Genomic DNA, 24,524 nt, shown 5'->3' with positions numbered 1-24,524 from the left:
TAAGAGGAAGTGTTAACAAAATATTGTTAGAGTAGTTGTAACACAATAAATATTTAAATTTAAAAAACCAATCAAGTTTGGTTAATTTGTTGATTATAAGAAATTTCACTAATTAGTGAAATTGAGGATGATTATCTTTATTGTATAGTTCATAATATTATATTCTGACATATTAAGCCTCCCGATGAATATACTAATTTTTTATTATTTACATGAAAGATATATCTTTTTCAAAAAGTATATATTAGGTTTATCATTATAAAAAAAAGGGATGGCACTCCCAAAAAAATTCATGTTGAGCCTGCGGATGAATAAAAAAAAAATCTTAGTTTTTTATTATTTACATTCAAGATATATCTTTTCCAAGAAATATATACTACCTCCATTCCATAATACTTGTCACACTTGCGAAAATAGTTTATTCTAAAATAGTTGTCACATTTGTGGTTTCAAAGAGTAATAAATATTTTTCTCCATGTTTATCCTTTATATATGAGCAATAATTATTATTTCAATTTAAAGGTTTTTTTAGATAATTAGTATTAAATTAAGGGTAATATAGTTAATTTATTCAATAATTTATTATAACTTTGACAAATTTAATAGTTTTTTTAAAAAATGTAAAATTTCAAATGTGACAACTATTATGGAAGATGAATATTATTAAGTTTATGGTCGTAAAAAAAGGTGAATGGCACTCAAAAAAATTTCAGACACCTTTAACTTTTAGTATTTTATTTATTCAAAAAAGTGTCAACTTTCGAGATATAAATTACTTAATCTGTACCAAAAAAATGGTCCATTTTTTTTTTGTTTGTCTTAAAATATTGTCTACTTTCTTTTTGTGCATTATAATTAATCCTTGAATTGTCTACTATACCCTTATTTTATTTTATTTTCAATAACCCTCATTAATTATTTGTTATTCATACTCATGTGTTATTTAAGATGGGTATAATAGAAAGTTATATGATTAATCCTTGAATTGTCTACTATACCCTTATTTTATTTTATTTTCAATAACCCTCATTAATTATTTGTTATTCATACTCATGTGTTATTTAAGATGGGTATAATAGAAAGTTATATGAATAAAATTGTCATTTGATCATATTTCTTAATCTGTGTGAAAATAGAAAGTGGACTATTTTTTTGGGACGGAGGTATTATTTCTTTCCATTCTATATTAAATATCCATTTAGCAAATTTTTTTCCAATTTAAATTGCTTTGATAAAACTAAAATAACATTATACAACTATTTCTAAATATACCTTTATCATTATAAAGTCAATGCAATTAATTTTTTATCTTTTTCTTAAAAAGGGCAGTTTAGTAAAATATTAGCCACATTAATGGTTTTTCATAATTTCCTTAACACTAGAGTAACTTTCAAAACGCACACTTAATATGGAATGGGGTATAGTATATGATGCTCATTTAATAATAAGATTGCTTATAGGGTTTTCACTATTTTTTTTTCACATCTTTTAGCTAGAGTGTATAAATGGTCAGTTGGGTGAAAACCAAATTGAATGTTTAAGTTAAATAAACTAATTTTTTAAAAATTAAAATTGAATTAATCAATTAATATATGAATCAAATCAATTCAATTCGATGGTTCCGTTGACATGTATTTAGTAGGAATTGAATTTATGAATTCGCAAATTATGAGATGGTGTTTAACCATTTAGCCATAAATGCTTAGCGGAGATCCTCAATTTGATTTGACTATTTTTAAACTTAAATTTAACTTAGTTTTATACAATAAAAATCAAACAGAATTGAATCGAAAAAAGTTTGATTAGAATACAATAAACATAGGATGGTGAAACAGCTAACAAAACACATGGAAATGGAAGGTACCTTGGCGGTTAGAGAAGCATTTGATTGTATAATCGCTTAATTTTGAAGTTAATTGAAAGAAAATGGGTGTTGGTGGTGTTGGTGATATTTAAGGGGTTTCAATTCTCAAGTCAAAAACATGGATTAAGACATATTATGCAATTACATGAACATTGGAAAAAGAGCCTCTCATCATGTTTCTTTTGTTGTTAGTTTGCTTCTTTCTCACAACTATAACTACCTCATTTTTTGTCCAGTTGTTCCACCACCAAAATCTCATGTTTGCTATATATCTAATTATGGTTGGTGAATGAACAATAATTATTAATTAAAGCCTAAATGATCACACCATTTTCATCATCAAAAGTGCATCTCTTTTGTAATATCATTGAAATTCAATAATAAATTTTATTATAGTCACTAAATTTTAATTGTTTCAACAATATTACTAGTAATCTGATTATCACCATTTTAGACAAATTTAACCAAACGTTGCTTATTTGTTAAAAACAATTTGATTAAATTCTATCAAAATCTAGTAATAATATATAAAAATCTCCGTCTAGTAATAATATATAGAAATCTCCGTCGGGAGCACTTTTCCCCTTATGAGCCTGACACAGGGTGAACAAAATTATATTTAGCCCGATAGCCGAGACAGCTGTGATATTCATCTATAATTCCATTCTAAAGCTATTTATGGTACGAGATTTTGACATATGTTCTTCTAATTCCTTCTCCAATAACCAACTTGAAAATGAAACTTAAACTTAATTATGGTCAATGTTGCTTGTTCTGGCTTTATTCCAAATTTACTGCAGCAAGTATATTTCCAAAGGATCAATCAAGGGCATAATCACCTGATTCCTCTATATTTCATGAAAAAGGGGAGCCAAATCTCTCCTACTATAGGGCTATATACAGACTTATGGGACTGAAAGAATTGGTTGAATTGAAATAAGTATAACATTAACATACAGTTGAACCACTTTGGTTTTATGTACAAAACCATGGTAATAAATATTCCAGTCAATAGCTTCTTGTTACATCAATAGTGTCTTCTGTGTTTACTACTTGACCTTTTACTCACTTCCATACATCACTTCTTGTCTTCTTAGGTCCATAACGAATTTGATTTTCTTGCCTGCAAAAGGATAATTTGTTAGATATATATTTTTCATTCGGGTGATGATCTTATAAATGCTGCTTTTGCATTTGCTCGCGTTTCCATAGTCATAAAAAAATGTTGAATGCAGGTATAGAAATATATTTTGATTTTACAGAACCAACAAGATTAAAATACTTGGAATTTAGATCAATATGTAAACTAACTGTTTAATGTGTCAATGCACCACTGCAAATAGGGCTTTAAATACTTCACAAACAGAGTTTAAAACATGTAAACATAACAAAAAAATTTGAGTCCAGCAGGCATAAACAAATAAGGGTTAAAAAAAATATGAACATCTACATATAAAATTTGCCATGCAAACAAATAATGCATTTTCTCACTATACCTTATAAATATGCGGTGCAATTTATGTGACAAAATTTTTGGCATCCACTAGAAACAGGGAACTTTTATAGGAAGCTGAAGAGGCAATTGGCACAAACTCCTCTAGGTAACTCATTAAGTGAATTCTGAAAGAATTCGGCTAAAAAGTGTTTATCTCAAACCCTTTATTAGTTTATTTGTGGTATGTTCCAAATGCAGCAAATTTTCTCCTTGATGGCTCACTTGGAGAATCGTGTAGATGATAGACAACAAAGTCTTCATCTTTATTGGAAATTCATGCAAAATGTCCACAGTTAAAACAGAAAACAAATTTTAACTTTTTATAGATGCAGCCTAAAAGATAAACCAACATAAAGCATACACAGGTGTGATTTGAGCACTTTTCATTTCATCCATGCCCATAATCAATGTAGGAAACCAAAGAAGAGTCACTACAGGAATCATATGACTTAAGTTGAGCAATAATTTATACTCAAACTCCAACTCCAGAAGATGCGAATTCAGACATTAATGTCAAAACACATGATATAATTGCTGAGAAAGTAAGTGGTGTCTGATTGGAGAAAAATAAGAAGCAAGTGTTAAGCATAAAAATAAAATTATTTGGCTCTCATGCAATCTTGAAGTTTTAGGTCAAATGGTTATTTAATATGGTCCTGTACATCTAGTATTAAATCCCCGGCAATGTCATTTCTTATGGTTCAATATTCAGCAAGAGGTTATGGAAGGCATAGCTTGACCATGCGCTCAAGCCCACAGAGCTTTCACCGGTGAGAACATGCTAATATTCTCAGGCCATATCTACAAACTTGAGCTCTTAGGTTGATTAAGTCTTCAATGCCAACAAATGACAATTTTGACAAATATGACAAATAAAATTCATGATTCTGATTTCAGAACCCAACAGAAGAGTCAAAGGTAATACTTACATCCGGGCCATTTTCTTTTCTTTGTGTCTCATTATTGCATTTTCTTTATCTCCTGAATGTGCGCCCTTTTCAGGAGAACGACATGAAACTTCAGCCCCTATGATATATGGCGAAAATCCACTATCGATATATTCGGTGGCACTGCTTTCAGCACTAAGCCTTGAAACAGAGAATGACATTGCCGAATAAGATGGCTGAATTGTCCGAGGAGCATGCAGACTTCCAGGTAAGGTGTAAACTTGGGTAGAAGGACCTTTATCTTTGTCCATGTGAACAGGCCGACTAATGTAAGCAGATGATGCAATAGAAGTCCCCTGCAGAAACTAAATTTCAGAACAGAAGAAGGAAGTAGAAGCAAAAGAAACTGAAGAAAAACCATCATCAGTAAGTTAGTTTTAAAATCTTCCTAAAGGTCTAAGAAAAGACTTTTTAATCTGTTGTCTATTTACTATTTATCAAAGGGGAACCCTGCTTGAAGTAGGGCTGCTGCCCCTGTTTGCAGTTTTGCAGCATACCATTCAGTTCCTTAAAAATTATCCATAAAGTTCCATCCAGGATTGAAAGCTCTGTTAAATACAATCCCCTTCATGTCCCAATTTAGAGCTTCCCACACACACTTTCAGGTTTATTTGTACACGATTTAGGTCATTTACTATTTATCTTACATTTTATCCATGTTGTAACAGGCCAATTTACATGCTCAATCTGTGCATGCTTATGATTTAGACAACAAATAGCATAAGAGCTTTTTAAAAACGTGAAATGAACTAAAGCCCCACTTTGACGATCATTTGGACAATCAGACATGGCACAAGCTTCCTTTCCTAGACCACAAGATTGGCCTATAGTGACTTGCGTGATCAACATAAAGACGCTAATGGTCAACAATATCTTTGTGTAGAGTTTTCTTGAAACTATGCAGATTGAAGTACCACTGAGCACAACTATAACCTGCTGAGTAATGGCAGAAATGATAAAAGTAAAAGAAAAGTACTATTGCAGCTGCTACTATCAGAGTTTGCAGGCTAATGATTTGGATGTAAGTTCTTGGAGATACAACATTGTGTTCTAAATGCAACTGACTTTTTCTTCAAATAATACCTAAATTTCTTGTGATAATCCTTGATTTACAATGTCATCGTTTGTCCTTTCACATTACCTGATTCACTTACATGCTTGCTTAACATTTTCTGAAACTCAAAGATATATCTTATATATTCATATTGCTCGTGCAACGGATCACCCTTTTATACATATTGCATAAACCTGTTTCCAATTTTTCCGAGTACCTTGGTGAGAAAATGGATCTGATTGAAGAATATTTGTTATAAAAGAAGTGGTAGGATCATTACCTTTCTCGCATTTCTGTTATGCAATGTATCAAGGGACATATCCTTCTCCAGAGAGGAGCACGATGCATCTTTATCATCAAGCGGTGCCCTAACAGGGTCTTGTTCACCTCCAAACAGTTCTTCGAAGTTCCGAAATGTTAAATCAACATCGGGTATGTTAATATCATCATGACAAACAATGTGTTCGCAGACTCCAAGGTCTTGCATATTTTGAGACCATAACTGCATACAGGTTCATTTCAATGAGCAAGTTTAGGATAAGCTTTGGCATATATTTACACATATTGGAAGTGAAAGTCTACTGGACTCAAATTCCCTTTCTAATAAATATTCATAGAAACGTCAGATATTCTTTTTTCTTCCAAGCATTTTCCATTTTTTTTGAATTTCTAAAGAATTTGGGCATGCTACTCAATAAGAATAGGACACAATTTATTTGATATTCCTTGATACACTGTAAGAATAATTTTGCACATGCTGAGGGCAAAAAAGCTATTACTGGTTATCCAAGTTAATCATTCAAAGTGTTTGAACAGACCTGGTTACTTTGAACAGGGCTTTTGCATTGCCAAAAGGATTCTCCAAGCAAAGGATTTGCAGCAGTTGAAGACAAGGGTAAATGCTCTGGTTGAGAAAATGACGAAGGCAAAGCGTCCGCATTTAGCTCTTGAAGTGGACAGTCACCCTTACCTGGATCTTGAGAATTTTGAAAAAGGTCAACACTGTCATTAAATTTCTCCATGCTTTCAAATATTGAAGAAGATACATCAGTTTCTTCAAGACCACATGTTAGAGGTGAACTGTTATCAATCTCAGTCAGCTGAAGCTTTTTCAGATCAAGAATCTGTAGCAGAATAAAGCCATTGTTTTGCTGTCCTTGACCTTTCAATGATATCTGCAGGATGAATCACAAGATTAAGAACTGCTAAAAAGAGTTTCATTGAATCACAAGATCCAAAATAAATCTCGTAACACATGTAGAATGCATGTAACTAATCCTGCTTAGTGGATGTGATTATGAACTTAACTGAAGCATACTACCTTTCGTATATTGAGTTACATGAATATTAATTTCAAATTCATAATGTAACGCTTATCGTTCTAGAACTTGAAAATCTTTAAATTTTGCCAACCTAAATTTGTCTTCTACTCAATCCCACTTTAGATTTTGCGCTAGATATCAAAGTTGAATAATTTACCTTAGATGTTCTTGAAGAGCTTCCAATTTGTCTGCAAGACTCTTTGTGGATGGCAATTGTTGCTGCATTAGGTTGCACAGAAGCACGTGGAGTGGAAAATAACTGATCTCGAAAAGCGTTTTTATCTACCTCATCCAATTTAAAACCCCACAACCCTGCAAAATCTTTAGCAGAAGGGCATCCCATGAAGCTACTAACAAGCCGTTTCTGATGCTGGGAAGAGACTCCATGAATGTTCTGGTCACAGCCACGACACAAGAACATCTGGTGATCCAAACACCGAGCATATGCTGGGTGATTTCTGCAAGAATCACACAAAAGAGTACGGAGATGTTTATTGGAGACTGCATTAGCTGAATGGACTTTTGCATCACAGGAAAGGCAAAGATATGCTCCATCAGCTTTACAGTAAACTACTGGTCTCAATGCTGTGCAGAATTCACAAATTTTCTCCATTTTATTATTTCCAGATCATCAATAGCCCCACAATTCCCAGCCCTCGTGAGTTATATTTTCACATTATTGAATTTAAATTTGAATATTGACACCACCAATCATATCATGACCACCAGAAACCTAAAATCACAATTGCAGCTGCACAAATTTTCAAGATCCAAAACAAGATTTCTGCATAAAAAAGAAGGAAAATGCAAAGAAATTAGTCATCATATGTCAAACAGCTGAAGCTCTTTTCCGTGCTTACACTTTGCTGCAACTTAAGATGTTCAAAACCAACTAAAAGACGATTAAGTTTGTTCTTATAATAAACATTAAATGGCAATTAACTAAATGAATATCAGCAAAATGTTAAGCAGTGAACTTGTATAATATAAATTGCATTCTGAAGACAAAACTCATGAAAATGAAGCAAGTTAAATTAAATATTATTATCAGACTCCAAATAATTCAGAAACAATCATCTATCGATGTGCCTTTTTCAGAGCCAAAGGTTTGGTATTATTAAAGATTTGGAGAACAAATTTAAAAAACAAAAAAGTTGAAGAAAGAGCCTTTTAACAAGAACAGAATTTATTGAAAAGAGCTTTCTACCAGAAAAAGAATAATAATAACGGACAAAATTCATTAACAAAAAAAGGCTGAACTAAATGGGAGAATATCTTAACTGAAGAGAAGGATCAAAAAGATATGCTCTAAATTCATTCAAACACTTAAATTAATCATAAAAAATTTACAAGAACCAAACAAAATTCTCATAGATAATTGCAAAAAACCTAAATAAATAAATTACCATAATTCAATTGAAATCCATAATCTAGAGTAACCAAAAATCAATCTGCAACTCGTCAATCACAAGACCAGCTCAATTAAATCAAAGCTTTAGAATAAAGATCTATCTAATTCAAAGATTAACAAAAAATGAAAAATATATACATATAAAAAAGAAATTATAAGTACCTTTGGTTTCTCTTCTTCTTCTTCTTCTTCTTCTGCAATTGAATAATAACAATGAATAATCCTTTTTATATCACTGCTCTTCTTCTTGTGCGCTTCTCTGTCTATCCATCATTGCCTTTTTGGGCTGACGTGCGAGTAAAAAGCGTGAACTTTATCTGACATGGAAGTGAATACGTGGTTCTTTTGTGGGACCCAATGGACGTTATCCATGTGCATGTGAACTCCAACTTACTACTATCGTCGTCATGTGATCCACAAGTTTACCTGCTCTGCCCAATAGGAGGCTTCCACGTATCCCAAAAGTTTACCGGATGGTTGCCACGATGGTTCTTGACGGCGGTGTTGTCAGCGCTGTGCGTGTTTTTCAGATGGGTACTTTATTCATTATATACATACCGCCCAACTGCGCTAATTCGTGTCACAGATTTACTTTTATACAATAGTTTTAAATGATTTATTTTTCATTATTTGATTGTAATAGTTAAAATTATTTAAAAAATATTACATTCTTCATTTTCTATTTTTATATATTAAAAAATATAATTAAAGTATAATTTTATTTATATTATTTTTTTATTACGTCCATCTTAAATAAAATATGAGTAATTATTATATAAAATAATAACTAAAAATTAATGAATATTATTGAAAATAAAGTAAAATTCAATAAGGATATAATGGACAATTTAAGGATTAAAAAAGTAGACTATATTTTGGAAAACACAAAAAATGAAAATGAAAGATCAACCATCTTTTTTGGAAAAGAGAGAGTAAAATCTTTAAGTCATGAAACTATAAAAATATTAATTATTAACAATAATGGAAATTTTGTACTTAAAAAAATTTTATTATTAAATATAAAAATGCAAAAAAAAAAAAAAAAACTAAATTATGAAAATTGCCAATGATTGGTGGTGGCAGCTAGTGATGAATAGTTACTGGTGACAATGGCCACCAATGAGTAATAAACTAAAAAAATATGCATTAATAAGGCTACAATAAATTTGTTAATGTTCGGAAAATATTTTCTTCTATTACAAGTGAGAAGTTATTTTCCTTAAAAATGGCTTATATTTTTTTTTTTATTAGGAAAATGTTTTCTTTGACTTATTTACTTGACCGCCTCGAAAAATTATGAAAAATTATTCTACAAAGATAAATGGAACCTAAGTTTCCAAAAGTAATATCTAGACCTAATAACTAAATAATTTAGTCCATAAATTTATTTGGTCGTGCTCTCTTTTAAAGTAACATTTCCTAAATTAGTCATATTTTTTTAATGGAAAGGATTCAAATTAAACTTCTCCCGTAGATTAATCAAATTACACTTAATTGAATTTAAATTTCATAAACGGTAAATAAAACATAAATATATTTGATTACATGGGTCATTAATGTTCACAAAACAAATCTAAAAACTTCATTATATTATTTGATTAAAAAATTGTTATTTAGGGTTTATATTATATAAAATGAAGTGATTAAGATTGTTTTATTCCTTTACTGTTAATTGTATCTTCACCGCCACGTTGGCCAATACTTAACAAAGTTAGCCACCTGTTTATCGGTCACCATTCCACTATATAGTCATTTTCCCCATAAAAAAAATTAAATAAAATCATTATTATTATTATTATTATTAGTTTTTTTCTACTTTTAATATAAAAAATTAAAAAAAAAAAAATTGTGAAATTTGAGTACCTAGCTTTGTACAATATAAAAATAAACACTCCATTTTTAAAACTAATTTATACTATATGATTAGTCTTTTCACTTGTACCAGTGAAAATGCCCGAATTTGAATCATTTCAACAATAATTTTGAACTCAAATCATCTCAATCACAACAAATTTAACTAACAAATTTAGAAGTCGGCAAATATATATAATATGAAATTTCTGTTTCCCATTTACCTAAGATTGAATATTCAAAATGAAATGCTTAAACAAGCAAAGCCTTGGGGACTCAAATATGCAAATATATAATCTCATCTCCAAAAATAATTAATGCAAATGTCCATATTGCAAAGAAAGCATTTAGCTAATGGTCCTTTTCCAAATTAGGTACAAGAAATCACATCTACATGTGGGTTTGCCTCTTGTCCTCCATTAACAATTTCCATGATTAAACTGTTCCTAAGCTTACTTAGACGCACAAGAGCCTGAAAACAACTTCAAATTTTGCAATACACTGTACATTTAAGGCCCAAAAGTGAAAAAGCTATCAGTCAAAGCTCAAAAACTCTTGAGAGGTTAAACATGCAGGCAAGTCTAGCTCTCACAAGTAACATTAAGTCACATTTTAGCACTTTAGTCAAATCAAAAATTTGATAAAAAAGCTGTAGAATTTTTAACAGCTTAACTGCTAGAAAGTGATGTACCTGCAATAAAGACAAGCAATAAGACGGTCTTACATAACCAACCAGCAATAAGAAGCTCTTACATAACCAACCAGCAGTAAGAAGCTCTTACATAACCAACCAGCAATAAGAATATGCAGCAGAGTAGCAAGCACCATATGATGATATGAACAGGATCTTGAGAAAGGCAAGAACAGAGGCAAATGCATGAATGACTGGTAAGAGCACCGGTGGCCCTGATTTTTTAATTCTAGATATAGACAGGATAGCTTTGATGCTTTAATTAACAAAAGTTTTATAACAGTTATACAACTCTTGAACAATGCTTTCAATGCCTCTTTAAAATTTGATCATTTTGTAGATGTACCCTGAAAATGATATTTCTATTGAGATTTATCTGCATGACACAAGCCAAGCAATATGAAACCTTCTTGCCAAAATATATGGCTATCTAACGAATTTCATAATGTCTTGTGAGAGAGTCGTAAAGTTCATTGATACCTTACCTCATTTAGCTTTTCTTTACATCCACTTCAATAATGTCATCATCCTCCATGCCAAGGCTATCAGGGGTTGCTGTTGGACTGACTTTGTCCCCATCAAAGGAAAACACTAAGCTTTGAATATTAAGCTTAACTTTATCCGCATACATCTTGAACAGCCGCTCAAACTTGTCATCCTATTAAAAATGGAAGGATTCTAATTCACAGAATTGTAATTGTCGAAAACATTATTATGAGAAGTATAATATACAAGAGGAAGTCAATTAGTACATAATAAGAAATACATATTTAAATATTCAGGGTGAGATATTCTTTGATCCATAGGCACATGCATCATAAAAATTTCATCTTTCAAACTGTAACAAACAGAAAGGAGCTAACTAATTAAATTAAATAAATTCCATGTGGAAATATTCGAATGACCCAAATATTTGAAAATGCAGAGAATCCATCAATTGAATTGGATATTTTCATAAGATTGCTCTTCAGAAGAAAAGAAAAACAATTTTTTGAAATAGTCATCAAGCTACAAAGGAGAGGGTGAACAATATTATCAAAGTGTAAGATGAACTTTATGCATAATTTTTTACATTTAAAAAAATTACAATAACCAACGTGTATCTTTGAAAAAAAAAAAAGCTACATTTTATTTTTGGTTTAAAAAATTTCCAGTTTTACTTCTGTTTTTCAATGAGATGCTCAAATGTGCAAAAAGTGAGAGCTAAAGTAAAAAAGAAAATTTACTAGGCTACCATAGCAATTCATTTTGAGGGAATTATCAATCATGATATTTGAAATGCACCAATCCAAGAAGAACAAGGCCAAAATGCAGGGACAGTAACCGTGAACTTGTAAAGAACTGTAGTGTCGTATAACTAACACAGTCACATTATCCAAACACAACATATGATAGAAGCTGTGGATGAAACAGCCCACGCTTTAATGAAAAAATGATCATGGGTTATTGAACAAAATAATCTCCAATTACTGTACTTGTATTATTCTCATTCCCTAGTTTCATGGTCACAAATCACAATAGTATTTATTCAACATACAAAATTTTCCATTTTAGTCAGACTTTAATTTCATGGATAACGTTAGTGCAGTATAGAATTGGAAATTCTTCAAACAATCAACTGCAAACAGAAGAAAGCTAAACCTGTGAAACATACCAAGCAAATAACCAATGAAATTCATAAAATACCTTATACACTCGAAACTGTTTTCCTTCCTTCTTGTCTTGAATCGTAATTATGATTTTAGCTCTTTCACAAGGAGGCTTTGCTAGTTTCTCAGAGACATTCAGTGAACTACTAAGTTCTCTTTTCACAGACTCTTCCACAGCTCGCAACACAGCCACACCTGATTTAGCAAGTGACTCTAGCTCCTGTTTTTTCAACCTGCATTCGCAGCTCACACAATTTGGAAAAGTACAAGCAGGTATTCATATTATGGGAACACCATTAACCCCTTTACGAAAGAAAAATCTCCAATACATATCTAATGCACGATGGTACCTCAACTCCTTAATAGTGGAGTTCTCACCAAGCTGGTTTTGGAGAACCTTGGGCGGAGGAGGGAGCCAATCCTCCTCATCCTTTTCTTTACCATTCACAATTTCTAACACTTGTACATCATCATCAACCTCTTTAACCTAATCCCCAAAGTAATTCAATAAGAAAGAAGGCATAAAAATCAATTGACAAGAACATCACCTCTACTAAATATTAAAGAGATAAAAAATAAATCGTACGATGGATTTTGGATTCTGACAAATCTTCCTTCGTTTTGGAGAGTTAACCGAGGAAGTATCAGAACCATCATCATCTATCAAAGAAACCAAAGCCAATGTTGCACATTTGATTTACAACCGCAAAAATTTATATAAGGAAAAAAAAACACCCCAAAGAAAACATTTATAAAGCTTCCAACTTTTCCATATCTCATAAAAGAACCCATCAATCTTTCTCGGAATCCAAACAAGAAATTCCCCAGAAAAAAAAGGAAAAGAAAAACTGAACTTTCTTTCAATTCATCAGCAAAATAAAAAACACCAGAGAATAGAAATAAAAAGAATATCAAAAACTCACCATCGATACAAACGAAATTATGAGGCTGGACGCGTCTATAATCAAACAAGGGTTCGAGTTCTTCGGTGGAATCTGCCTGCAAATTCAACAACTAATAGTAATACAGCTGGGAAAGCTCTATTAGGTTTGTAAAGATGAAATTTCGAAGAAGAGGCTTACCATTAGCGAGTAGCGAATTTCAAAATCTGAGCCTATTCGAGTTCGCCTATGTCCCGCCCAAGTACCCAATAATAATATTTGAGCAATTTGATTTGATTTATTTCAAAGATTGAATGATGAAGAGATGCAGTTTGAATTGCAGGGATTCGATTATAAGCGAATAACCATTTTGGTTTGGCGGGTTCGTTAGAATTGGGCTTTTTTTCTAACGGGCTTGACTTGTTGAGATTGTTTTTCTACTAAATTGGGTAGGCCCGTTTATTACTTCACTAGCTACTATTTAGGCCGACTAACTAAAAAATAATTTGTGATTACTTGTTATGGATGGAGCTTTTAATTTGTGATTAGTTAGTATGATCTCTAGTCAGGCTACAAAACCCTATAATGGTTACGTCAAGGTGTTCTTAATGGCTTCTACCATGAACAAACTCTTTCTCCTTGTCCTTGGTTGGGTGGGTTGTGCCCTATCAGCGACTTCAGCTTCCTCCCCTTTTGTATTACCAATTTAGAGTTGAAGTGGAGCCCCAATGGGTCAAAACTGGGCCTGAGTCTAGAGTTGAGCCCCGTCAACAGTGGTTACAATTTATGATATTCAATTTTATAATGATATAAGGTTAAATTTGCCACTTGAACTTATGAACAATATGCAATTTGATTAAAAATCAATTTTTTTTATACAATCTACCTTTTGAATTTATACCAAAAGAATAAACACCCAATTTTTAAAAAATAAATATTGAAATAAGCAAATATAATGAAAAAATAATTATTAATATTTGAATTAAAAACAAGACACTGTAATTATAATTAAAAAAATAAATATTTTTCAAACTAGAAATTCAATTTTCAATTAAATATTTTCTAATTCTATGATTTTTAAAATAAATATTTTATTTAATTATTTTTTTGAATCAAAGACAAGACACTGTAATTATATTTATAAATGACTTTTTCTTTCCTAATTTTAAACAATTTTTATTAGCTAAAAATATTAAAGCTATTTTTTTAAAAAAAATAGGCATTTTGTCGTTTCAGTTCAACTTTAAAAGCAAAAAATTAATTTTTGGGCGAATTGAATAAGTTGAAAGGTAAATGGACTTTATTCCTTATATGAGACAAGTGTTTGACTATTAATTAATAACATACTATTAGTTATTTTAATAAAAAAAAATTAAGTTTATGCATATTTAATTATAAGTCTTTTAGATACTGATACTGCAGAGTAACTAAATTCTCCATATTTTATTAGAATACATATGGTATAATACTCCAAATTTTAAATTCTTAAAAAAAATTATATTTAGAAAACATATATGCAAAGACAAAGTTATAAACTTTTAAAAAAAAAATTAGTCTCATATGTAAAATAAACGAGAATATTTTTAAAAATAAAAAAGTATTAATTTAATTTAAAATTTGAAAGTTTCATTTACTTTCCTTATGAAAATAAACAAAATGAGTTGTAAGTCATTACCTTTTCAGTTTTTTTGATTGTTTAAATATAGAAAATAAAGTTGAATTTCTTATCTGAATTTTTATTGTACATTATTAAAGAAGGAAAGGTAAAAAAAAAAAAAAAATCACAAATAGAAAGAGAGAAAAAAAATATTCAAAGATGGTATGCCATGTAGCAGATGATGTGGTAACCGTAGTCAACAATTGACAGTCTCACAGTCACCGATGGTGGACTTCGTTGCCTTCATATAGAAGGACACGTGTAATATAGCTATTGGTCCAGGTAGTGAACCCCACTATAAATGTAACTGTTACCATTATTTTACTTCGCCTAATCCTCCCTCTTTATTTATAGCTCAGTATATGTCTGCCAACATTATACTTGTGTGCCTATCTCTTTGGATTAGAATGACTTCATTATTTCTTTTTCATCTCTGACTCTTGTCTTTTATTTCATCTTTCTTCGTCTATTTGTTTTGTTTTTTAATTATCTGGATTCGCATTGCCTATTCTAAGTATTTAGAGGAAGAATGAATCTCTGTCATCGCATCTTATCCATAAGGAATTATTTATTTTTAAAAACATCAACGATTTTTAAAAAAAATATCAGGATCTGACTTTCTTTGACTCAACCAAGTGACTTATCTTGGTGTTTTTTTCTTTTCCATCATTTTTTTTTCTTTGTTTTTCAAAATGGAAGTTGGAAAGCAAGTACCAATTATTTGCATTCCTAGCTTTGCTCGAGGCCTTAGAATTCTGTTGGTGGATAATGATACACCATCTCTCATGTACCTAGCTTCATTGCTTGAACAATATACATATAATGGTAAAGTTAGCATTTTTTTTCTTTTTCCCCTAGAAAATTTAGCAGTTTGTTATTAATTTTTCTTGATTCATGTATGATAATAAGCTTTTTTTTTTTTTAATCAACTCTTCAATCCTATTTTTTCTTCTTAAAAAGAACTGATTTATTATATTTTGCATAATTTCTTCTGTCATGACATACCAGATTTTGATATTTATCAACTACTAATATCATTAATATATATTTTGATATTTCATATATTTTTGATTTAATTAATGAAAAATTCATAAAATTGAATATATATATATTAAGGTGATTGGAGACAAGAACCGTGGTATTCGAAATTTCATAATTTTTTTTAAAGATTATATTAGAGGGCGAAGTAGTTCTGTTTTATAGTTGATTCTTTTCTTAATAATTATATAACAAATTACTTATTCATGTTCGTTTATTTATTTTTGAACGTCATTTTATCATTTTCTAATGGAAAGAACTAAATTACCATATATGCATCTTTTTCCTTTTTCAGTCACCACCACTGAACAAGCATCAATTGCCCTATCAATGGTTAAAGAACAAAAGACCAGATTCAAACTTGCCATGGCTGCTACGAACCTGCCTGATATGGACACTATTGCATTTCTTCATGTACTGAACGAGTACAATATTCCTGTCATTTGTAAGCTTTCAACTTATATTTTCGCTTAATTATTTTTCGATTCATTGTTTATTAGTTTTAGTCAACTTTTGACCTGGAGGTTAAGGATTTTAGCCATGGAGACCGCCTGTCGGTAAAACATCGAGGGATGTTGTGTACATCAATCCTCCTTAGAACCAGTAAATATGGGAGGTTTCCTGCGTTGGATCACTTTTTTATCAAGAAATTAATATCGCGACGAGCTTAATTTAGTTTTTGTGATGCAGTAATGTCGTCCGAAAGAAGTATAAGTGTTGTTATAAAGTCGATAGCTGAAGGGGCAACTTTTTATCTCCAGAAACCAATTTTCTTTGATGATCTGAAATATGTTTGGCAACATGCATATAGGAAGAAAAAAACTCCAACAGACAGTCAACAAGATCAGGGTGATGCTCAGAAATCTACTGATAAACAAATCATGGAAGAAAATAAAAAGATAGCAACAGAAGAGAAAGAAAATAAAGAAAACAAGAACAATAATAATTCAACTGAAAAGAAGTCAAGAATTCTTTGGACTCCAGAGCTTCACATGAAATTTACAGCAGCTATTAGCGAATTAGGCGATAAGAGTAATTTTATATTATTAATAATTTCTCATCAAATTTCTTTTAATTAAATTGTAATTAAGTCTATATCTTTAGATTAATTGTTTGCTTAATGCAGAAGCTCGTCCAAAACCAATATTAGAGATTATGAAAGTGCCCAATTTGACACAGCGCCAAGTTGCCAGCCATCTCCAGGTGATGTTCTATATTAATTTATCTATTAGTGTTTTGATTAAATTTTAATAACCATAATTAATTTACTAATAATTTTCATTTTCAGAAATATAAATCTCAAGTGCAGCGTATTTGTGAAGCTGGCACCGCTAATTTACCAGCATTGAGTAAACCATATAATAATTTCTATGCCAGAATTCTAGAAAAACTTGACAACAAGACTACTCCTAACTGCGGATTCAGTAAGTTTCAATCCTGGCTCCGCCACTGCCCTTAATATAAAATCCTGGCTTCGCCTCCGAAGAACGACTCTTAACTTGAATTATTTCAGTACATCTAGGGATTTTTTTTTTTCTTTTTGCTTATTTTATTAATCTTTATTTTAGGGATACCCAGTGGAAAGACACCGGAGCTTAATTATTTGAAAGGACAGTGCATGACCATTCCTTCAGGCAAAGAGACCAATGAATTCAAAGTTCCTAAAGCAGTCTCCATGGATGGGATCGAGAAGCTGGCTTCTGTAGAAGTTTCTAATGCTAAAACAGCCATTGATCAACCTTATGCCAATAATTCTCTACCAAACTTCGATGAATGGAGTCGAGAATTGGAGATGATGCCAATTTTAGATCCTTCGATGGAAGTTCCTGAATTAGACAAGATTTTGACAAGTTCAGATGATGCTTCAAATAATATGGAGGCTCCAAGAAATATTTCATCTCCTCCTGCGAGTACAGTGAATGAAGACCAACCTTCTCTGCTAAAGTTTGCTGATGATCTATTGAATATAATGGAGGAAGAACCGGCCACCGGAGAACCAAATCCAAGTGACGTGGATCGCTACTGTGAGTGGCTAATTTCCTAGGTAGAGAAAAATTATGATAATAAAGGCATGAAAAACGCTTGCTTATGCCCGGTCTAGTTTTGTCGTTTTCAAAGTTTTATGGATAAAATATTGGAATTTTATATGTTTAGGGTTACGGTCCCGTCTAATAATTTTATGGTATCAAATAATCAATATATTCAAAATTGTGTTTTTTAGTACAGTTACAAGAACAAATACCAAACAAGCTAAAGCATTTTCTATTTAATTTTCAGAATATGCCTTCACGGTTTAACCAGAAAACAATTTTTGTATATAAAAATTAAAGAAATATGAGTTATTTCAATTCTTTTTTGAGTAATTCCATCATGTAAACGATTCTCTCTATATATAATTGGAATTACAATTTAAAAACAAGAGAATTTCAATACAAATAAGAAATCTTTTTGAAGTTTAATTAATATAATAAGAAGTTTAGGAAGGTTTGTTCAAGATTCCAACTGTGAATAATCATTAATATTTCTACTATTATGTATCAGAATATATTATAAACATCGTGTATCAGGATATGTTACTTGCTAGTTAATCTAATTATCCAGTGATTATCTTTAAACTTTTAAATTGACATCCTAATCAAAATCTAAATGATCAAAATCAGAATGATTGCATAACATTATACAATTAATTATCCATGGATATTCTTAAAATTGATATTTATATATAATCTCAATCTTTAGAATGTATTGAAAAACTTCAAAGCAAAGAAAGACATTGAAAATGAAGAGTTAAAGAAAAGAAAAAAGAGCAGATTCTTGAACTGCTTCAAGTAGTGTGTAGAACAGAATATCACACTCACCATCAAATCAAGCAGCGAGGTTGACCATTGCATAATGTGTGTATATATATTTAGAGAATAGAGGTGTCAAAATGGATCATGACAATAGAATACGATACTACTCCTCTCAAGAAGGCCATTTTGGTTCAAGTGTTTTAATAGAACAAGTTTGGTGAATAGTTCCCTTTGCTACATAGAAAACTGGCACTCTAAATTCAATTTCATTATCACTTCCAAGGATTTTGATCTTAGCAACAAATTGCGGTTTAACTAAGTTAAAAAAAAAAAAAAAAGATTAAAGTATTTCCCTTGTCAAAGACTTATGTTCAATCAACAATATCCAAGTACGTACACTAAAATCATCAGCAAGAGTAGGGAAAAATCTATAATTATAAACAGACGGAGCAAAAAATTGTCCCCAAATATCCACATGATAAGATCAAAAAATTGTCATAAACGGATGACTCGTATATGACACGAGTTTAAACGAGTCTTGTGATAAGTTGATTTATTTAATCCGTCTAACCTGTTTATTTAAGAATAAAAATGTAAGTTCATATATATATATATATATATATATATATATATATATATATATATATATTAAGTGGATTATGTAGGTTATACATGTTGTGTTCTGACCTGTATATGACCCATTTAATTAAATTTGATTGAATTCTTGAATTCATCAATAACTCATTTCATTAAACATGTTGTACTTATCGTGTTCATGTCACTCATTTAATTTTCATATTGTATTTATGTTTAAATATTTAATATGATTATTGAACGGGTTATGTTCATATTAAACCTAATCGTAACATGTGATAGGCGAATTGGTATCAATTCGACGCGTCAATTCATTTTGACATTCTTTTTATGGCCTCTCGTTGTGGCTGTGTCTACAATGACTTACAAATCTTAAAAGCAAAATTACAAGAACAAATTCTGGTTGACATATATATATTCAACATTCAAAATTCATTTCCAAGAATGACCACTCCAAAAATTTTCTTGATTCTATTATTCCAAATTCAGACCAAATAATTTACTTTTTTTTACTCCATAAGGACATGTAATGGAATGTAGGACCACAGACACACAAATCTATATCTATATACTTTCCCTCCATTCTATGCCATACCTAAAGCTGCAATGGATGATGTAGAATGTGGAAGCTTTTGTTCAGCTACTTGACAAATAATCCACCTTACAAATGGCATCTCATCCGCAGATGGCATCTTTGATGTCTCTATGAAATTTTTAAGTTTTGGAAACTCAATTAGTTACCAAAATGCTTATTGTAGCAACTCAATAATTAAGTGGCACTCTAGCAACTTTCATTGACTAAAATTGGTTTTTTCAAGGAGTATATATGGAGCTATTTAGCTTAATTAAAATACAAATCAAAATATATATATAAAAAAAGTATAACCAAGTTTTTTCATTAAAATTATAATAAATATTTAGTAGTATTGGACAATACAAAAGATATATATAGTGGCATATAAATATATTTTTAAAATAAATATTAAACTAATACTATTAAATTTACTATTTTTAAGAAAAAAAATGCAGTGCTTCATAAAGTACATAAATTTTATTAATACTTTATAATTAAGAAATTAGCATAGCAAAAGTATTTCTTACTAAAAAGTTACTATAAATGCATAATATTCAATCACTAACTACATTCTAATGCAACCATGATTGACTATTAAAAAAATATTGAATGTAGCAATAATTTAATATGATTTTTATTAAAACTAATACTCATAGAAAATAAATTCTTATGCATTGCTTTAATTCTTATATTAATACCAACTTTTTTATCTCAAAAAAAAATAAAAAAAAAGAAAAAAGAGGAACAAGGAAAAAGTAAACAATACTACTCCCTTTTGCCTTAATTGGCAGTCTCCCACTATAAATAGGAGAGAAATTGTTCAAGTTTCACAAGCTAGCTATGTATAGAAGAAGAGTATACAATTCTTGTCTAGTTGTCTTGCATGAAGAGATACAGAGCGGGGTTGAGCCAAGGATGACTTGCCGCGCATTAATATTGTTTCTTGTTTGGACGAGCAAAAGGTAGTTTTTCGTGGCAAGAATCCTTGGCTCTACCGCCTTCTGTATTTTTCTCATGCCAGACTCCTGACTTTTCCATTTTCATATCCATCATCTTCAAGTGCTTCTTTCAGTCAAGTGTCTGTCTTATAATATCGTAAAAGTTTTGAAATTCAGATAAATCATTACCCAACAATTATCCGTTTAATTCACAATTGTTTTATGGATGCTACCAAAATGCACAATTGTTTTTTTATATTTTTTTTATTTCATAAATTAAAACTATCACTATCGTTTTATTATTATTAGTTTGGTTGTCAAATACTAGTATAAGTGAGACACCCGAATTTTTATTTTCGAAAACTTTCGAATTTTTAATAAATCAAAAATCTCGATTTTCAACTAATGGGCTATATATATACCAAACAATCTCAATTCGAGCCCAAAATTTTACGAGTCAGGCCCAAGCCCAAATAAAATATCGAAAAGAAATTTTGAATCGTAAACGGTTAAAATTTTTGAGAATAATACGAAACCCCGTAATTTAATCTATTATGAATATATATAAAATCATTATCCTAAAATCAAATATTGTTACTATAAATAATTTTATAATTATTGAGTAAATGGAGAAAATATTACGAAACCGAATTAAACGGTTAAAATAAATTGAATCAGGCCCGAAAATCAGTTTAATTTGTCGAGAACCACCCAAATAATCCGAGAACCGAGGGAAAAACTTGAAAATCAAGCGAAATGAGACCAAACCACTAAATCGGACCAAACCGGTTTGAATCGAACCGGAATGGCCTAGAGTTTGCTAGAAACCGCCTTCCTTTTTTTTTCCTTTCTTTCTTTCTCCTCTCCTTCTTCAGGCGCGCGACAGCCTCCCTCCACCCTCTCCCTCCGTTTCCGGCCACCGCTCGACGAGAGCGAGATGGCGATCGTCTCCGCTAGAGCTCCTGGTCCGTTTTCCGACCTCCTTCCACACTGGCAGAGTCTCCAGTGACGCGAAGCGGGACTGTCTCCATCGACAGTTCTCCTTCTTCGATCTCCGACGAGATCGAGCAATTCCGGCGACGTCAACACGAAAGGCAGGCGTCGATCGAGTCACCTCCACCTTGTGAGTGTTTCTCCTCCATTAATTCCGGCTACAAAGCTTGAAATGGCGAAATCACCATTAATGGCGGCACCAAGCTACTGTCGGACTAATTCAGCCAAATGGAGGGCCAACCTCGCACAACCGACATCAAAAACGGACTCCTCGATGAAATTTGAGTGGGGTGGCGTGAAGAAGGGTCAATTCTGGGTGGCCCCAACTTTTCCGGCCACCGTGGACGGCGGCGACGGCGGCGGTCCGGCGAGGCACCAGGGACAGAATGTTCCTCTCTTCGCAAGGATCGTGGAATCGTCGCTTGAATTTCAATTGGTATGCTCTAAGACCAATTTCCTATTTTGGTATAAATTCTAAACTTAGTGATCATTAGTCAATTAAATTGAAAATTTGAATGAATTGATTCATAAATCATATACGAGCTAGGTTGAGAATGACCTATTTTGATGAACAACAACTAATTTGAATAATTGAGAACATTTAGATAAACTAGTTATAAGAATTGATATATATATATATTAGTATATATATAAGGGCGAGTCGAGCTACTTATAATTAATTATAATTATATATATAATTAATTGGATAAAAATTAATTGAATTATAATTAATTGAAGCATTTGTTCTTATTGGCTAGTATAAAATTTAACCAAGGTATAAAAAAAAAAAAAAAATGTGACGTATTAGCTTTAAGCAAGAACGAAGAAATGAAAGTAATTGAAATTAACTTACTGATATAAGTTTTATTTGATTATATATGTATTAAAGCTTTCATTTGTTTGGTAATTAGCTATACTAGCTAGTTATAATTATATGATGTAAATAATGATTGTCATTATCATTGAAACATAATTGTTGTGAACTAATGGTTGAGCGTTGATATCGTGGTTTTGGGAGGAGGATGGGGTCTTAAATTGATTGATTGCCCGATGGATGGGCTGTGTGTACTGATTGATAAATATATAATAATACTGTGTTATCTAAACAGGTGGATAGTCCAAATTATAGGGGAGGTGCTGCCGAAATTTCGTTAGAACTTGAACTAGTTTTAATTAATAACATAATTAAAAAGTTTATTTAGATTAATTCTATAACCTAATGCATAATAAACAGAGTGCTCTAATTATTTATTTATTTTCCTTATTATTCATTTAATTATTTAAGTATTTAATTATTTTCATTGTTACTGTTTATTCTTATCATTGATTTTATTGTTGTTGTTTATTGTTAATGGTAATTATTTAGCTATTTAATTGCATTTGAGAATGAATGTCCAATTGTGCATTGCATTACGATGTCCAACTGATCAATATGTCTGCATTTGATTGCAATGTTTGATTAATTGTGTTGTGAAAATGCTGTGCTTTGTTTGTGTGGAATTGGGATGAAGTGGACCACCATGGGTTTGTGAGGACGGTCTGTGATATGGATCCTGAATACGATATGATACTTGACCGTCGGCCGGGAAAATGGGAGATCGGCGCCCCCTTGTGCACCTGATGATATAGATTATATGGGGATTTACAGGATGGCTACTTGTTGTTGCGCACCTGATAATCTAGATTTGATTGTAGCCCGCAGGGTGGCCTCCTATTGTGAGCACTTGATGATCTAGATTGGATGGAGACCACCGGGTTGCCTCCTGTTGATATGGAAAAGAAACGAGAGAGTAGAAAAACAATGAGAGGACTGGTCAGTGAGGATTAGACCAGTTGGCCGTATGGGGGATCGGCTCCCTGGTGCACATGTACGAGAGGGCGAGCCATGTGTGAGGACGGCTCGTTGGGGTTTCAGGTGGTGCCACTGACTAATTACCACTTGCTTGATTACTTGAAGGTGACATTACGTGTGAGTGCTGGTATGTGCCATTTGTGTGACTGGCTGCGTGAGCATATAACTAGTCGAATGACTAGATTGAAATGTTTACATATTTGTGTGACTGCGTGTGTTGTGCAATAATTATTACTCCTTAGAAAACTCACATGTCTTATTTGAATTTTCAGGAAGTAAGTTTTTCTTTAATCCGATTTAGGCTATGTGTCTTCGGCGCAGGGCAATAGAGAAATTTTTATAGTGCCATAATTATTTTACTATGTAATTATGTGTATAAAAAAGCCATGTATACCAAACAGTTAGTGACTCCGCAGTTGTAAAAATTTACATATATTTAGTTGTGTATTAACATAGACAAATTAATCCTGTAAGTCCATATTAGAATGTGATGTATTGTAAATTGGGCCCGAACTTTAGAATGCTATAGGAGATAAACTTGGGCCGAGAAATAATAAAATATTGAGGTTTATTGTTCATAATCATATGGGCTGAATGTTGAAATTTATACCGAGATATTGGATTCTAGTGTTTCAGGTTGACTACGGGCCTCGGGGGCCTTAAGCTTACCTGGGCCCTAGTGCCGGTCCGGCCCATGGAATCGGGTCGTGACAATAAGGCTTTTAATTATGTATGGTAATAATTATTACATAATGATTTAGTTCAACTATTGATGTGTTATACCTTTCATATGCCATATGTCAATTAATACTCTTTTTGGTTACAAATATAAGTTATTTAAAATTTTTGCATGATGATTAAGAAAATAATTAATTTCTTTAGATTATAATAAAAGTTCGTTAATTTAACTTTATTATTATA

General features: G+C 31.4%; 3 protein-coding genes and 1 long non-coding RNA gene across 7 annotated transcripts; 2 read left to right on the top strand and 2 right to left on the bottom strand.

Annotated features, from left to right (window-relative positions):
• Positions 1-2,670: 2,670 nt before the first annotated feature.
• Positions 2,671-8,714, bottom strand: BBX27 (B-box zinc finger family protein). 2 transcript variants are annotated; one of them, XM_012220319.4, is made up of 6 exons: positions 8,256-8,706; positions 6,840-7,466; positions 6,179-6,535; positions 5,641-5,862; positions 4,289-4,602; positions 2,671-2,987 (listed from the first exon to the last, which is right to left on the bottom strand). In XM_012220319.4, the coding sequence occupies exons 2-6, from the start codon at positions 7,293-7,295 to the stop codon at positions 2,930-2,932; spliced, it is 1,407 nt and encodes a 468-aa protein (XP_012075709.1). In that variant the 5' UTR covers positions 7,296-7,466; positions 8,256-8,706; the 3' UTR covers positions 2,671-2,929. The 2 variants fall into 2 exon arrangements, with proteins under 2 accessions (XP_012075709.1, XP_089571604.1); XM_089715478.1 differs by lacking the exon at positions 2,671-2,987 and having other exon boundaries at positions 4,284-4,602; positions 8,256-8,714.
• A 1,503-nt stretch (positions 8,715-10,217) lies between these two features.
• LOC105636919 (Ubiquitin-like superfamily protein) lies at positions 10,218-13,525 on the bottom strand. 3 transcript variants are annotated; one of them, XM_012220321.4, is made up of 7 exons: positions 13,367-13,525; positions 13,208-13,283; positions 12,871-12,944; positions 12,635-12,771; positions 12,322-12,517; positions 11,121-11,293; positions 10,218-10,635 (listed from the first exon to the last, which is right to left on the bottom strand). In XM_012220321.4, exons 1-6 carry the CDS (start codon positions 13,367-13,369, stop codon positions 11,126-11,128), a joined length of 654 nt encoding a protein of 217 aa, XP_012075711.1. In that variant the 5' UTR covers positions 13,370-13,525; the 3' UTR covers positions 10,218-10,635; positions 11,121-11,125. The 3 variants fall into 3 exon arrangements, with proteins under 3 accessions (XP_012075711.1, XP_012075712.1, XP_020536098.1); XM_012220322.4 differs by having other exon boundaries at positions 10,218-10,445; XM_020680439.3 differs by lacking the exon at positions 10,218-10,635 and adding an exon at positions 10,642-11,011.
• Positions 13,526-16,175: 2,650 nt separating this feature from the next.
• APRR6 (pseudo-response regulator 6) lies at positions 16,176-18,085 on the top strand. The gene is made up of 5 exons (XM_037641444.1): positions 16,176-16,305; positions 16,551-16,892; positions 16,987-17,063; positions 17,149-17,284; positions 17,429-18,085. The coding sequence occupies exons 1-5, from the start codon at positions 16,191-16,193 to the stop codon at positions 17,902-17,904; spliced, it is 1,146 nt and encodes a 381-aa protein (XP_037497372.1). The 5' UTR covers positions 16,176-16,190; the 3' UTR covers positions 17,905-18,085.
• Positions 18,086-22,115: 4,030 nt separating this feature from the next.
• Positions 22,116-24,184, top strand: LOC149493038 (uncharacterized). The gene is made up of 2 exons (XR_016322843.1): positions 22,116-22,187; positions 23,905-24,184. It is a non-coding gene; the product is annotated as an uncharacterized LOC149493038 (long non-coding RNA).
• Positions 24,185-24,524: the final 340 nt, after the last annotated feature.

The sequence above is a fragment of the Jatropha curcas genome, chromosome 10 (assembly GCF_041381405.1).
Source record: "Jatropha curcas cultivar XTBG-Jc1 chromosome 10, XTBG_Jcur_1.0, whole genome shotgun sequence".
NCBI lineage: Eukaryota > Viridiplantae > Streptophyta > Magnoliopsida > Malpighiales > Euphorbiaceae > Jatropha > Jatropha curcas.
The sequence above is the reverse complement of the archived record's forward strand: the minus strand, read 5'-3'. Positions and strand labels throughout refer to the sequence as shown.

Bases quoted from the DNA above. Each gene is read 5' to 3' on its own strand.
- BBX27 (XM_012220319.4), bottom strand. From the start codon at position 7,295: ATGGAGAAAATTTGTGAATTCTGCACAGCATTGAGACCAGTAGTTTAC. The intron at 6,536-6,839 runs GTAAATTATTCA...TTCATCCTGCAG, and splicing joins GCTCTTCAAGAACATCTAAG to ATATCATTGAAAGGTCAAGG. The intron at 2,988-4,288 runs GTAAGTATTACC...ATCCTTTTGCAG, and splicing joins GAAAAGAAAATGGCCCGGAT to GCAAGAAAATCAAATTCGTT.
- LOC105636919 (XM_012220321.4), bottom strand. The intron at 12,945-13,207 runs GTGAGTTTTTGA...TTTCTTTGATAG, and splicing joins TAATTTCGTTTGTATCGATG to ATGATGATGGTTCTGATACT. The intron at 11,294-12,321 runs GTATTTTATGAA...CATTTTTAATAG, and splicing joins AACAGTTTCGAGTGTATAAG to GATGACAAGTTTGAGCGGCT.
- APRR6 (XM_037641444.1), top strand. From the start codon at position 16,191: ATGGTTAAAGAACAAAAGACCAGATTCAAACTTGCCATGGCTGCTACG. The intron at 16,306-16,550 runs GTAAGCTTTCAA...TTTGTGATGCAG, and splicing joins GTACAATATTCCTGTCATTT to TAATGTCGTCCGAAAGAAGT. The intron at 16,893-16,986 runs GTAATTTTATAT...TGCTTAATGCAG, and splicing joins TAGCGAATTAGGCGATAAGA to AAGCTCGTCCAAAACCAATA.